Source organism: Diplotaxodon limnothrissa, linkage group LG5 (genome assembly GCF_057381915.1).
Source record: "Diplotaxodon limnothrissa isolate DT_005_m linkage group LG5, D_limnothrissa_male_GT1.1, whole genome shotgun sequence".
NCBI classification, from domain to species: Eukaryota; Metazoa; Chordata; class Actinopteri; order Cichliformes; family Cichlidae; genus Diplotaxodon; species Diplotaxodon limnothrissa.
Genome location: NC_140600.1, coordinates 6,479,748 through 6,494,007, shown reverse-complemented (window position 1 = coordinate 6,494,007; position 14,260 = coordinate 6,479,748). Strand labels below are relative to the sequence as shown.

At 40.5% G+C, this 14,260-nt stretch overlaps 1 protein-coding gene across 1 annotated transcript; it reads left to right on the top strand.

Moving 5' to 3' along the window:
• Positions 1-515: 515 nt before the first annotated feature.
• Positions 516-12,781, top strand: nuf2 (UF2 component of NDC80 kinetochore complex). Its single transcript, XM_085353712.1, has 13 exons — positions 516-638; positions 6,266-6,340; positions 6,724-6,800; positions 7,835-7,896; positions 8,084-8,181; positions 8,443-8,516; positions 10,612-10,705; positions 10,793-10,855; positions 10,942-11,079; positions 11,164-11,304; positions 12,162-12,337; positions 12,467-12,602; positions 12,674-12,781. The coding sequence occupies exons 1-13, from the start codon at positions 516-518 to the stop codon at positions 12,779-12,781; spliced, it is 1,365 nt and encodes a 454-aa protein (XP_085209838.1).
• The last annotated feature ends 1,479 nt before the right edge of the window (positions 12,782-14,260 follow it).

Below are 14,260 nucleotides of genomic sequence, written 5' to 3'. Positions count from 1 at the left end.
AAACCCGAGCATAAAACAGCGAGGGAAACTTTTAAATTTTAGTCTCGCCACCACATTGACAACATCTTAACTACAGGGTTCTTGTTTGTATCTTTGTTTGTTTTTTGTTGTTGTATTTTTCTGAAGGAACTCATCATATAAATACTCATAAAATAATAATAATAATAATAATAATTATTATTATTATTATTATTATTATTATTGTTGTTGTTGTTGTTGTTGTTGTTATATCATTGTTATTATTATTATTATCATTATTATCATTATTATTATAGTTGTAAATTTGCTACTGTTTAATTTTCTTAATTGTCACCCGAATCAAAACAGTCACTTGGTTTAAGCGCTAGATGGCGCCAGTACATAAAGTAATATTTTACTCACAACAGAAGAAGTGACGATAACCAATCAGATCTCCCGACTGAAAATAAATAAGGAAGGCGCCAGTTTTATCCTTGGCTACAGTTGACGTTTTCAGTTCTTTGCATTCGCTTTATTTTTCCAATTTATTTGCGACAATGGCTGAAAACACTTTTCCTGTATACACAGCGGATGCGATAGTGAACTTTTATCGAACTGAAGTTCTCACTGGTCAAGAAGCAAAACACTTTACAAAGAGCGACTTGACTCCTCATCCAAAGGTAAGGTCCGCTCGGTGTTACAGATTCTACCTACAAAATGTTCCGCGGTTTAGAAAAAAGGTAAAGCCCGGAAAGGCAAATTACATCATGAGCTGGAAAGGCTCATTGTCATTTGATTTTAGATTTGGTATTACGGGCCAAATTAATATGTATGTTCCATTTAGGGTTGCCAACCGTCCCTTAAAAAACGGAATCGTCCCGTATTTAGAAACAAAAGTACACGTCCAGTATTGAGCTAATAAGGGACACACTTTGTCCCGTAATTAGTGGTGTGCGGATCGATACTGAAATATCGATTCTTCCGATACCAGCAATTTATGTTCTAGAATCAGTTCTCATATTATATCGATATTTCAGTACTCTGGGGTAAATTTGTAGTTTTTCCATTAAAATGAACGCAGTGGAAAGAAACTATACAATTCGGATCGTCTAATTTGGAAGGAACTACTTCCTCTTACGCCTTTCATAGTCATATGCGGAATACGACTGTATAAATGTGTTGCAGCCCCTGGCATTCACACTCACAACAATGGCTGAGCGCAAACAGAGTCCTGTGTGGACACGTTGTTGTGGCAACACCACTGACCTCGTCAAACACCTCGGAGTAAATCATATCACAGAATATGATAAGCTTATGTTGAGGCGAACAGAAGAGGAGGACAGGGACAGGTGCTGCTAGGGCGAGACAGATGTCTCTCGCAGAGTCCTTTAGTGCTGCAGGCAGGCAATGTGCTCAAATAGCGCACAACATCAGTTTTTTTATTTTATTTCTATATGATTATTCTGCATTATTAAGCAATAAAAACAAGTTGTCTGATGTCCTCTAATCATTATGAAGCAATATGGTTATGTTATTATTACAATTACATAATACAATTATATATTGTATTATGAAATGCAATGAAACATTAAGTTTTTGTACAGAGTATTGGTATCGGATCAGTATCGCCGATACCACCCTGAATTTTACTTGGTATCGGATCGGAAAGGAAATCAGTTGTATCGCACATCACTACCCGTAATACAGTGAGAATCAAAAGTAGTCTATAAATGTTTATGGAATTAACGCTTTGTTTGAAAACATAATTCCCAGCCCCTCTCCTGCTTTGTGACCAATGAGCTGACAGCACACTTATGACAATTCGAGTATGACAATTCAGATTACCGCTCATCTCATTGGTCGAGGAAAGGTCGCTTACGGAGAAAATACCGGAAGACAACAGATGACCACAACAAGAAGCATGGCCAACAGGGAAACAAACGCCGACACTGCGTTGCAAGTCTCGGACGACAGTGCACCTAAAGCTGGGCAAACACTGTGCGATTTTATTTTATTTATTTATTTATTTATTTTTTTCAGTCACGTTATTCAGCTCCTGCTCAAACTACACGATTGACTCGCAGGGGTTAGAAGTTGGTAGGTCACGATGCAGGGTCTCACACTTTTTTGTACAGAGTATCGGTATCGGATCAGTATCGCCGCACACAGACACGCACACCGCCACCATCAACTTTGCTAAATTGTTAATGAAAAACATTAATCAGGCAGCTGTGATTGAGCAGCAATGTAAATCCAACTATTTTCACGGTTGCTGTGGTCGTGATAATTTTGTGAGGCCACATCGAAAAGGCTCGGATGAGCTTTCCAAAGTTCTACAAGTTGTGCCTCCATCGCTTGTGTCCAGATCACACGCTGCACAGCCATGCTGCTCCATCTTTTTCACCGACGTTTACGTGTTTGCGCGTGAGCAGTTACCCCACGTATACTAAACGATGCACGATGAAGGCCAAAATCGGGCCGATCACCAAATCGGTCGCACGACTCAAAAATCGTCTCAAAATGGGCCAAAAATCGCACAGTGTGAGCCCAGCATTAGAGCAGCAATGTTTGTTCCCTTCAGAGAAAGGAAAAAAAGGCTGCAAAAGTACAGGGAGGAATGGGAAAAGGAAAACACCTGGCTGGGAAAATGCACGATAACACCTATAAAGCGCACTGCACTGTGTGCCGGCGCACTTTTTCCATAGGCATGCTTCTAGTGGTGGGCACATGAAGAACATGAGGGGCGTGAAAGCTCGGGGAACCCTTAACCAATTTTTTGTCCACCAGGCCACGGCAGAAGCAGATATGGTATGTAAACACTGGTTTGCCTTTTTAAACCCTCTGGTTAAGGTTAATATGGGCATGTGCAGTGAATATCAGCGCTATGTGGTCAGAAGTGTGATAATATAATTTATTTTGTGTAATAAACAACTGCAAGGATAGATGATTACAACAAATGGATCACTAATACATAAAAGTAATACATATTTTAATAATGATGATGAGTTAAGATGCGTAATCATGGGAACAAGTGGGTTTACAAACAGGAGCAGCTGATTAGCTTTAGAAAAGCTGAAATAATACCTCAACTGAAGCCAATTGTACTAAATGTGCACTGTTACAAGAATATTTTTCTATTGTTTTCTATTAATTTATATTATTTTAAGTTAAGCAGGACAGAGTGCTTTTAAAGAAAGATTTACTTATATTCTCAAAAGTTAAGCATGACAGGCTTCTGTTTAAGAAAGAGACCTGTTTTACTGTGTTAATGTTGTCATTTTGAGCTAAAAATAAATGGCTAAATGATCATTTGTTTCCCATATGGTCATATCACAAAGAATATGCATCTGTTTAAATCAAATTCAAGTCAAATGGCGATCCTGATAACTCACTGTGCATTAAAAGTCTTGTTCAGAAAAAAATACTCTTTTTCTTTGTCCATAGAAACGAAGGTGGATAGAGCTGAGGTCATTATGATGAGTGAACTGCCCACAATTTCAATGTTCAGCAAACAGGCGATCTAAATACAGTAAAATATATAACAGCCAAAAGAATACAACTGGGTTTTGAATTGTTTATTTTCTACATGAATCATCTGGAAACAGTTGCTGATTTAACAGATTTTGCAATTGATCATTTAAACTGATTCTAGTAAAGAATCGGGTGTTCATTATTGTTTTATTAGGTGTGGTCTCATATTCAAGATCATCTCCTGCTGAACATCTGAACTGATTTACAGTGGGGCAAAAAAGTATTTAGTCAGCCACCGATTGTGCAAGTTCCCCCACTTAAAATGATGACAGAGGTCAGTAATTTGCACCAGAGGTACACTTCAACTGTGAGAGACAGAATGTGAAAAAAAAATCCATGAATTCACATGGTAGGATTTGTAAAGAATTTATTCGTAAATCAGGGTGGAAAATAAGTATTTGGTCACCTCAAACAAGGAAAATCTCTGGCTCTCACAGACCTGTAACGTCTTCTGTAAGACGCTTTTCTGTCCCCCACTCGTTACCTGTATGAATGGCACCTGTTTGAACTCATCATCTGTATAAAAGACACCTGTCCACAGCCTCAAACAGTCAGACTCCGCCATGGCCAAGACCAAAGAGCTTTCGAAGGACACCAAGAAAAGTATTGTAGACCTGCACCAGACTGGGAAGAGTGAATCTACAATAGGCAAGCAGCTTGGTGTGAAAAATCAACTGTGGGAGCAATCATCAGAAAATGGAAGACATACAAGACCACTGATAATCTCCCTCGATCTGGGGCTCCACGCAAGATCTCATCCCGTGGGGTCAAAATGATCATGAGAACGGTGAGCAAAGATCCCAGAACCACACGGGGGGACCTGGTGAATGACCTGCAGAGAGCTGGGACCAAAGTAACAAAGGTCACCATCAGTAACACACTACAACGGCAGGGAATCAAATCCCGCAGTGCCAGACGTGTTCCGCTGCTGAAGCCAGTGCATGTCCAGGCCCGTCTGAAGTTTGCCAGAGAGCACATGGATGATACAGCAGAGGATTGGGAGAATGTCATGTGGTCAGATGAAACCAAAGTAGAACTTTTTGGTATAAACTCAACTCGTCGTGTTTGGAGGAAGAAGAATACTGAGTTGCATCCCAAGAACACCATACCTACTGTGAAGCATGGGGGTGGAAACATCATGCTATGGGGCTGTTTTTCTGCCAAGGGGACAGGACGACTGATCCGTGTTAAGGACAGAATGAATGGGGCCATGTATCGTGAGATTTTGAGCCAAAACCTCCTTCCATCAGTGAGAACTTTGAAGATGAAACGAGGCTGGGTCTTCCAACATGACAATGATCCAAAACACACCGCCCGGGCAACAAAGGAGTGGCTCCGTAAGAAGCATTTGAAAGTCCTGGAGTGGCCTAGCCAGTCTCCAGACCTCAACCCCATAGAAAATCTGTGGCGGGAGTTGAAAGTCCGTGTTGCTCGGCGACAGCCCCAAAACATCACTGCTCTCGAGAAGATCTGCATGGAGGAATGGGCCAAAATACCAGCTACTGTGTGTGCAAACCTGGTAAAGACCTATAGTAAACGTTTGACCTCTGTTATTGCCAACAAAGGTTATGTTACAAAGTATTGAGTTGTATTTTTGTTATTGACCAAATACTTATTTTCCACCCTAATTTACGAATAAATTCTTTACAAATCCTACCATGTGGATTCATGGATTTTTCTTTCACATTCTGTCTCTCACAGTTGAAGTGTACCTCTGGTGCAAATTACTGACCTCTGTCATCATTTTAGGTGGGGGAACTTGCACAATCGGTGGCTGACTAAATACTTTTTTGCCCCACTGTAAGTGGTGCCAGCTCATTTGAGGTCTTACAGTGAAAGTCTTTTCATGTCCTCTTGTACTTGGTCCAGTGTGGTGGGTATTGGCACAAAAAATTACTATGCTTTTACTGAATTGGAAACGCCACATTTCTCGTTATTTCCACGTAACCTCTCACTTTGTAGAATACAGATTGTTGATATAACCCCATACATACGAGCTGGAGAGAAGGGAAGAAAGACAGTCTTTCTTCTGGTCTTACTCCTTACCTGATGTGCGGTTTTGGAAATGGGCTGCTTCAGCTGAAAACAGCTCACACCTTTTTGGTCACACCTTGGATACTGTTTCATTCTTATCTGCTCACATTAAACATGGCCAGGATTTGATATTGAGGTATGTGAACAACTAATTTCTGTGAGTCAAAAGCTCACTGAGAGTAGACAGCACTAATATGGTCATCTCAGTTACTCAGGCCTGTTTATGAGGGACAGCCAATCAAAAGATTGGCTTAAAGTAGGGGAAGTCAAACTAGCTTGTTTCAGATAGAATATAAATTGAGGGACTTCAGCAAGGTCCAGTATAAGATAAATAAGGATTATTTTGCATTTTGAATCATTCAAAGAATTTAGAAAAAAAAAATGAGCGCAATCGACCCCTCTAACCAAATTTGTAAAACAGTAAACTATTCTGGTCACAGTCACATTTACAAAGAAGTCAAATAATGAAAATACTCTTTATTCAGAGCCCTGACCCCAGGTTATTACTTCTGCACAGAACAAACTTTGCCCTTTGTTTCTTAAACTGAAATCATGTCTCAAAGAGAGACAAGATTTCAGGGGTAGCAGGAGGACCTCTTCTTGCACTCTTGGACACTGAAGAGTGAATGTAAGCCTCAGTCTGTTTGTCTTTTAGTACCCTGAGATTCAGGTGGAAACATAGTGTCGAATATGATAAAGGATGAGAAAAAGATCATTAACAGAGCACTTTCCTCTCTTACAGCCAGAAGCAGTTCAGACCTTATACATGAGAGTGCTGCATCTCCTGTATCGTTTCAGGCCTGAGTGTCACTCCATGGTGAGTGTTAAATATCAAATTCTGCTTCTGCTCTAAAATGCTCAGACAGTGAATGTTCCTTCTCTTAGTTGGCTTGATGATGATGATGATGTCTTTTCTGCAGATCTGTGACCTTTTTGCAAGCTTGTATTTTAGTTCACAGTGAACGAACGTGTTCAAATATGACACACAGCATCCAAGCCTTTATGTCTGCAGTGCCTGTAGTTGAATTGATATGTGTGATCTGTCTTCATAGCAGTGAAAATGCTATGAAGACAGAAACATTATAGAACCTTTTGAGTGTATGAATGTCAATTTCTGATGTGAGAGCAAATGCAACATGTTCAGTTTGCAGCTGATGTTTCTTTTGTCTGTGGTCTGGATTTGTAATTTGTTTTCCACAGGTTCCGCTTCTGGAGAACATTCAGTATCCAGCCTATCACGAAGGGGCAACTGCTATCATGAGTGTCTACACACGCATGTGAGTTTACCCATTTTCTGTCTGGGATATCAGGCTGCTTGGTTATAGCAGAAATTCCAATCACGATGACTGTGATGAGTGACAGTAACCTTGATTATTCAACACAGTTATTGAGACTGATGACACAGTGTGATCCTGTAGGCCACAGGTGTCGAACTCCAGGCCTCGAGGGCCGGTATCCTGCAGGTTTTAGATGTGTCCTTGATCCAACATAGCTGATTTAAATGACCTCCTCAACATGTCTTGAAGTTCTCCAGAAGCCTGGTAATGAACTAATCATTTCATTCAGGTGTGTTGACCCACGGTGATATCTAAAACCTGCAGGACACCGGCCCTCGAGGCCTGGAGTTCGACACCCCTGCTGTAGGCAGTTAGGCCCTGGCTAGGCTATGCTATATCACAGGGCTGCCCAATCCCAGTCCTCGAGAGCTACTATCCTGCAGCTTTTAGATGCATCCCTACTCCAACACAGCTGAATCAAATGGTTTGATTACCTCTTCAGCATGCCATCATGTTTGGCAAAGGCCTGATAACAAGCCATTCATTTGATTCAGGTGTGTGGGAACAAGGATGCATCTAAAAGCTGCAGGCTCTCGAGGACCGGGATTGGGCACCCCTGCTATATCATATGACTTCCTCCTATTACATTATTATCAGTTCACTGGGGCCAAATATCAATATTTCTATTACAAGTCCAACTCAGTAGAAGGTGGGAAGCTGTATAAAATGTAGATAAAAACAGAAGGAATGAATCTGCAACTCTCATAAACCCATATTTTGTTCACATGGAACTTTTTTGGGAACTTAAATGATGCAAAACTATAATTGAATAATAATAAATGCACACCAACACTATAGTGAAGTAAAATGGAGAAATAAATGATTGTGCTGCACCCTGAAATAAAGCAGAGAGGTTCAAACTGTAGATATTTTTGCATGTATGAGGGAACAAAGTGTAGCGTACACTGCTGGTTTTGTCTAATCTTAGTTTACAACTGTGAAATGTTTTTTGTGTGTTTATCGTTTCTTTCTAGGCGGCAGTTTCTGCCTATGTGTTTGGTGTATGATTTTTCACTCAATGATCTGCTGGCTCCAAGTAAGTCTCACTGATTTCATTCAATAGTTTGTGGTTTGTATCTTGCATAAAATACCCCTCATACATTCAAATGTCTTTTTGTTTTTTATTTTTTTATCAGCAGTCTAGATCTCCCAAATATTCAAATTTAGAGATTGTGTTTAATGTACAATTTTCTTTGATGATAATCTTGGCCTGATTTCTCCAGAAAAACAGAGGACTCTAACCATTCTGAGCGCCATCATGAACTTTCTCCACTTCAGAAAGCAGAGGATGGAGGTCGTCTTGGAGAAGCAGACTAAATTTGTATGTTTTCTTGGGGAACATAGAGAATTGTGTGGAATGGGGAGTAAAATAAAGGATGAACATTTTGTTCTCATAAATGACTCCGATGTGCATAACTGTACCCGTTTACTAAGACTTTAGACGACATGTTGCAAATCACTTTCAATCATGAGAGTAGAATATGGAGTAGAATAAGGTTCAGTACGTTGGATTATTATTTTATATACCATTCCAATGTGTTTGTTAGCCTCGCAGTAATACTGTTGCTCTGTGTGTTTTCAGCGGGCAGACATGGACAGACTGCAGGCTTATACTAAAGGCATCAGGGAGGCAGAGAAGAAGATTGAGATGCTGACGTAAGTGGAGGAACGATTCTGTGACTTTTGTCGGTGTTGTTTGGTGTATGGCTGGAAAAACATGCCATCCCTGAAACAATCCAGGCCACAACCATTTAATAACATTTTTATGCTCATTAGTGGAGACAGCTGCTAATTTTTCCAGAAAGAAGAGCTAATCCAAGGCTGTCTGCTCAATCAGAACTCTTTCCTTTTGCTTAGGCTCAAAATGAGAAACTACAGACTGAATTTTTGTTTGTCTCACTCACAAGAAAAGATAACTCTGATCCCCGTGTGCCACTATAGGCAGATATTTAAGGTAAGGGGATCCCTTACATTTCAACACAAGGTGATCCCTGTGTTAAAATGGGTCCCTGTCCAACAGGAATCTCCCACACAGTTTATGTGGCTGAGCTTCTACATGGAAAAGTAATGACATATGTAGTGATGGTAAATTTGATTCTTTTTACTGAATCGAGTTTTAATGAGTCATTTGATTCACTGAGTCAGTCGACCAGAGAGTGCAAAAAAATGTACATTTTCGCTCAAACTTAATTTGTTTCTCTTTTCATGTAAATCCTACTGCTAAGATGAATGAGTCTAAAAGAAAACAACTAAACAGCAAAAAAGAGCAGAAACATTTTAAAATTAAGCAATTTCCTATCAAAATTGCTTAATAAACATTTATTTTATTTTATATTTTATTACTATTTTCCTTAAATGTGTTAAATATATATTTTCTCATCTAAATGTCCACTGAGCAGTAATGTGCCTTAACATTGGTTGCCAACCAAGAAGAAGAAGAAGCTGTGAGCCAGGAGGGAGGGGGTGAGTGAGTGAGTGAGTGATTCATTGGCTGTATCCCAATTCAGGGTCTGCAGCCTTAAAGGCCGCATTTTAAGGCCGATTACGTCACAGCGACGCAACGAAGGCTGTCCCAATTCGAAGGTTGCTCAAAATGCGGCCCTCAAATGCGTCCTTCATTTCCCTGAATTTTAAGGATGTGGCGGTGTAGACCTCATGGCCCAACATATCCCAGAATGCATTATGCACAATGCGTTGGGTGTGGATAATTTTGCCGAAAAAAAACGGCGGATGAGGGGTGCACGAAGAGTAAACTTTAAGTACTGACTATTATGGCACTTATTTATGTGCAAATGTTTAATAACGAAGAACATTAAAACATTACTGTTGGCCACATGTTGGCAAAGTTATGTGACATTAGTGACGTTTGTACTAATTTGGTTTTAAAGCCTTTACTTTAAAATATACGCCGTTCAATAGCTGAGCTTAATCTTAGAAACAAACAAACAAATGAACAAAACATTTTCTCCTTCATTTCTGTCAAACAAAGCTGTATGAAACGTTTCCAGCTGTTAGTATCATGGTTGCTAGGCAACCTTGGCAGCGCAACGGAGGCTAGACCTTCCCATTTCACAAGCCTCGCACTTCCGGCCTTAGCGGTCTTTGAGTACGCGGCCCTTGTGGACCGTTAAGGCTGTGTACTTTAAGGCTGCAGACCCTGAATTGGGATACAACCATTCAGTCTATGATTCAGCACAGGAAGGGAGGGGGTGAGCGAGTCCTGAGTGATACGCTTACGATTCAGCACAGGAAGGGAGGGGGTGAGGAGCTCAAATGTGCTGTTAGCATGTTAGCAGAGCGATGCTACTGTGAACCGAGGAGCTATTTTCTTGATGTGAGCTTCTACTCAGGGTTTTTTCTTCCAGTTCAGAGCAGAAATTTTTTTGTTACGATACTGGATGTTGTGTTTTTCTCCACAATTTTAATTATAGGCTAGACACATTGCTGCTAACAGCAACAGGGATGAGTCAGTGAGTCAGTTGGGCTTGTGAATCATGATTCATGAGTCAGTAAAGTGATTCTCGAGTATTATTGAACGATTCGTTCATGATTCGCGCATCACTAGACATATGTTATTTCCCGATCTCACTGTCTGGGAATGCACAATGTATGACCCTTTTTCTTTTTTTTCTTTTTTTTTTTAATTATTTAAAGCAACAGAATGATTGACTAATAATCTATCAATTGTCTCTTATGAGTAAATGAACAGTTATGCAGGCTAAGCACTGCACTTTGTCTTGTCCTTACTCAGGACCATCCCACCAGAGCAACAAGCTGAGGCTGATGAGCTGGCAGCTGCTCTCTCTGAGCTACAGGCCACCACCATGCATGAATACCAGGAAGTGGTAGGGGGTGATGAAGCATGCTCAGTGTAGTAAAAGGTATTGTGTGTGCCATCAGTAAATAAAAAAACAAAACACTTTTATTTTCAGAATGCCAAAAACGACAGCATCACAGAGTGGAAAGCTACGATAGCAGAGAAGACCCAGAAACTGGTAAGCTGCCCGAGCACTTTACACTGTTGTCTGTGTGCACTCGGAGTTTTGACTGGCAAATATAAGTGCGAGTTTTTGTGCATCAGGCCCAGGTGAAGCTAGATGTCAGCAACCTGAAGGAAGACATCAGCAAACTGAAGTCTCAGATCGTGGAGTCTCCAGAGGAGCTAAAGAGCCAGATGGAGAAGATGAGGGAGAATGTGAAGAACATGAAGAACTCCATTGTGAGTGGAAAACGTCTTTGACTCCAAAAGCTGCTGCGTTGAGTTGATGTGTTTGTGATCCACGTGTATGATGGCTGTTTTCAGGAAGAAACAGACGAGCGTGTGGTGGAGCTCCAGAACATGGTGCAGGGTGTGACTCACACCGAGGCTGAGATCCAGCAGATGTGCAGCCTTCTGCAGGACCTGGAGAGCAGCATGAGCAACACCAAGCAGCGGCTGGAAGAGGTACAATGTCAGAGCAGCTGCTCTCTTCTTTATCTATACACACATAGACCGGATGTACAGAGTGGGACACCTGGAAGAAAATTATGTAATGTCTGTTTGATATTTTCTTTTCTATTCCTGAAGCTTTTGCTCACTGCCTATGAGCTTTTTTTTTTTTTTATACACTGCACTGTTGCAGTATATTCTATTTAATTTAATATCAGACATATTTATTATCAGCATGGAGACGGTAAGTAGTTGTATACACACTTAAACGTTTGGGGATTGAGATTTGAAGAACTTGTCGGCCCAGCTGTGACTGACGGGAAGTTCTCTTCTTGTCAGAAGTTCATTAAAAGAAAGCAGCACAAAAACAATCAGCCTGTTAATCCAGTAACAAGCTGCCGAGCTGCAATGCTTGAGTAAATTGTTTTTGCTTTAAACAAATTGAAAGTCAAAGTAATATGAAGACACTTTGCTTACTTTGGTACTTACCCAAGTGCCCTGTAGTTGTGCATTTTCTGACAATGAGCACAGAAGCGCCATCCATCTGCTGTTTGTGAGGGATAAAACAGAGGAACTAATACAGCTTTTTTCAAAAGAGAGGATGAACGATTGAGCTGCACCGAGGCCCAAAATCATATTTGTACTTGCTTTTGACTCTTTTCAATCTTCTCTGACCTGAGCTGATGTGACACAGCCAAAGGGCTATATATACCACTATATAGTCCTTATATACCACTATATTATTATATTATAGGAGATAAAGTCATTTAGCTTTTAAAAAAATAAAATAAAATTCTTGTGTTTATAGTTCAAACTCAACAGTGCAGTTGATCATTGATTTGTGTATCCATGTGGTTTGTGTGAATGAGTAGCACCAGGAGTTGATGGCTCAGTATGAGAAGAAGCAGAAGGAGCTGAAGAACCTGTGCATGGAGGAAGGCCAGCTGAAGCGAGCTTTGGGCATGAAGCAGGATAAGGAGTGCAAACAGAACATCCGCAGGCAGAAGAAGAGAGAGATGAAGGAGCAGCACGTTCAGGAAGTGTTGGGGTATTAACTTTAGTGGAGTTAATAAACTGCAAGATTCCTGATGCGGTAGATTCACAAGAGCGTTGTATTTCCGAAAGACTTAAATGTGATAAACTGACATATTAAAAACCAAACTTAACTTTTCTGCAGGCAGTGTGACCAAATCCACCAGAAGCGTGAGGACATGGCTGACAAAATCCAAGAGATCTCCGCTGAGACGCAGAAGCTGAAGACCAGCATTAAGAGCCTGAGAGACGTGTGCAGCAAAGAGACAGAGAAGGCTCAGGTACAGGTAGCTCCCATCTGCTCGCTGTTCATTCATAGTTTGAGAGTAACACGATCCCCTTCTGTGTCCAGGCCCTCTATGACACACTGTCCACATCCATGGATGAGCTCCACAAGAGGATTGAGATGCACACCATGGACCTGAAACTCAGTCTAACCAAGATGTCTGCAAACTTCTAATCTCTCTCTTTTTTTCCCTTTTTTTTTTTTTTTGAAAACCTGTATTTACTAATCTGTCGGGTGTTTTTGTTTTTTTACTCTTGACTTTGTCTTTCTGAGTGTTTAAATTCTATAAATAAAGTTTGTACATTAATGAACTTGAATTTTGACACATAAATAAAACCAGTCCAGGAAGACGACTGATGTCAAACATCGACCGACTAGTACAATACAACCTCACACAGCTGGACTGGCCATCAGCCCACCGGTGATTTTTCATTTTTATGGGGCAATGTTGTTTGTAACGGTATGAACAATGAAAGGTGGTGGACTGGACAACTGGTTAATCAACTCTGGGCTGGACCAATTACAGCCGAGGTCAGATGCACCCTCCCCCTTGCTTGGGCAACGGTCCTGAAAGCAATTTCATCACGGTACTGAGATGAAAAGGAATGAGATTTCTCCCATACTTAGCCTAGAATGCGTCTTTACGCTGGACAGCTGCCTCTTCTCCTCTCCCTCTCCTGTTGCTACTTCAATCATGAAACTGATCAATGATCAGCTGATCAGCTTTTCTGTCGCACGTCCCGTCTCTCGTTTGTTTATCGCCCACTTTGCGCCAGAAAGAGGAAACCAGTGGATGTCAGGTAGGGCATAAACAGGGAAAGACGGGCACAAAGGAATAGTTTTCTTTCTTATTCTCATTTAAAATGTCTAGCTTTTAATAAATAATTATCTGAATCTTACAAATAAAGTTTTTATCTGATGTAAAATGTATAGAAGTCACATCACCTTACCATTGATTTCATATGTGCAAAATACGCAGAGCTGATGTAGATGCTGCATAAGCAAGACCAACAGCACGTGTATGTTTTAACTAAACTAACACGTGTGGTGCTGGGACACCATGGAGGGACTAGCTTTAACAGCGGATCTGTTTAGAAATGTAGCCTTATCCATTGAAGTGTTAATTCCAGAATGTAAATATTGTGTGGCTGTTGGGAATTTCTGTGGTTGAGGAACATTAATGAATACACAAATAATTTCTTAAGCGCTCACCAATAGGAGGGGAGAAGTTGCAAAGTGCAGAGAAATGAAGATTTGTAAACCATCTGAACATGTGGATGGTTACTGTGAGGCTGCAGCAGATCTATAGATGGTTAAGAAATTATTTTAGAAACAATATCTGCATGGCTGCTATAAAGCTGATGTTTATGATACCTGTTTTAAAGAGCACACAAGTAGGTAGGATGGTAGGAATGACAAGAACCTGGAGATATTGGTTTGTGTCCTTTCACTCAACATTCAATTTTGTTTTTATTTTCTCTGGTTTAGACACTAGAACTACATGTTTAGGCTAAAAATGAAAATGATATATATATATTGCAGTTGTGACATGAGGAATAAGACTCGCCTCACTACACAGGGCCACTGCTAAAGGACATCTTTTGTATACATTGGAGACACCAGCGTCTTTGGCTAAACATCAGTATTTGACTT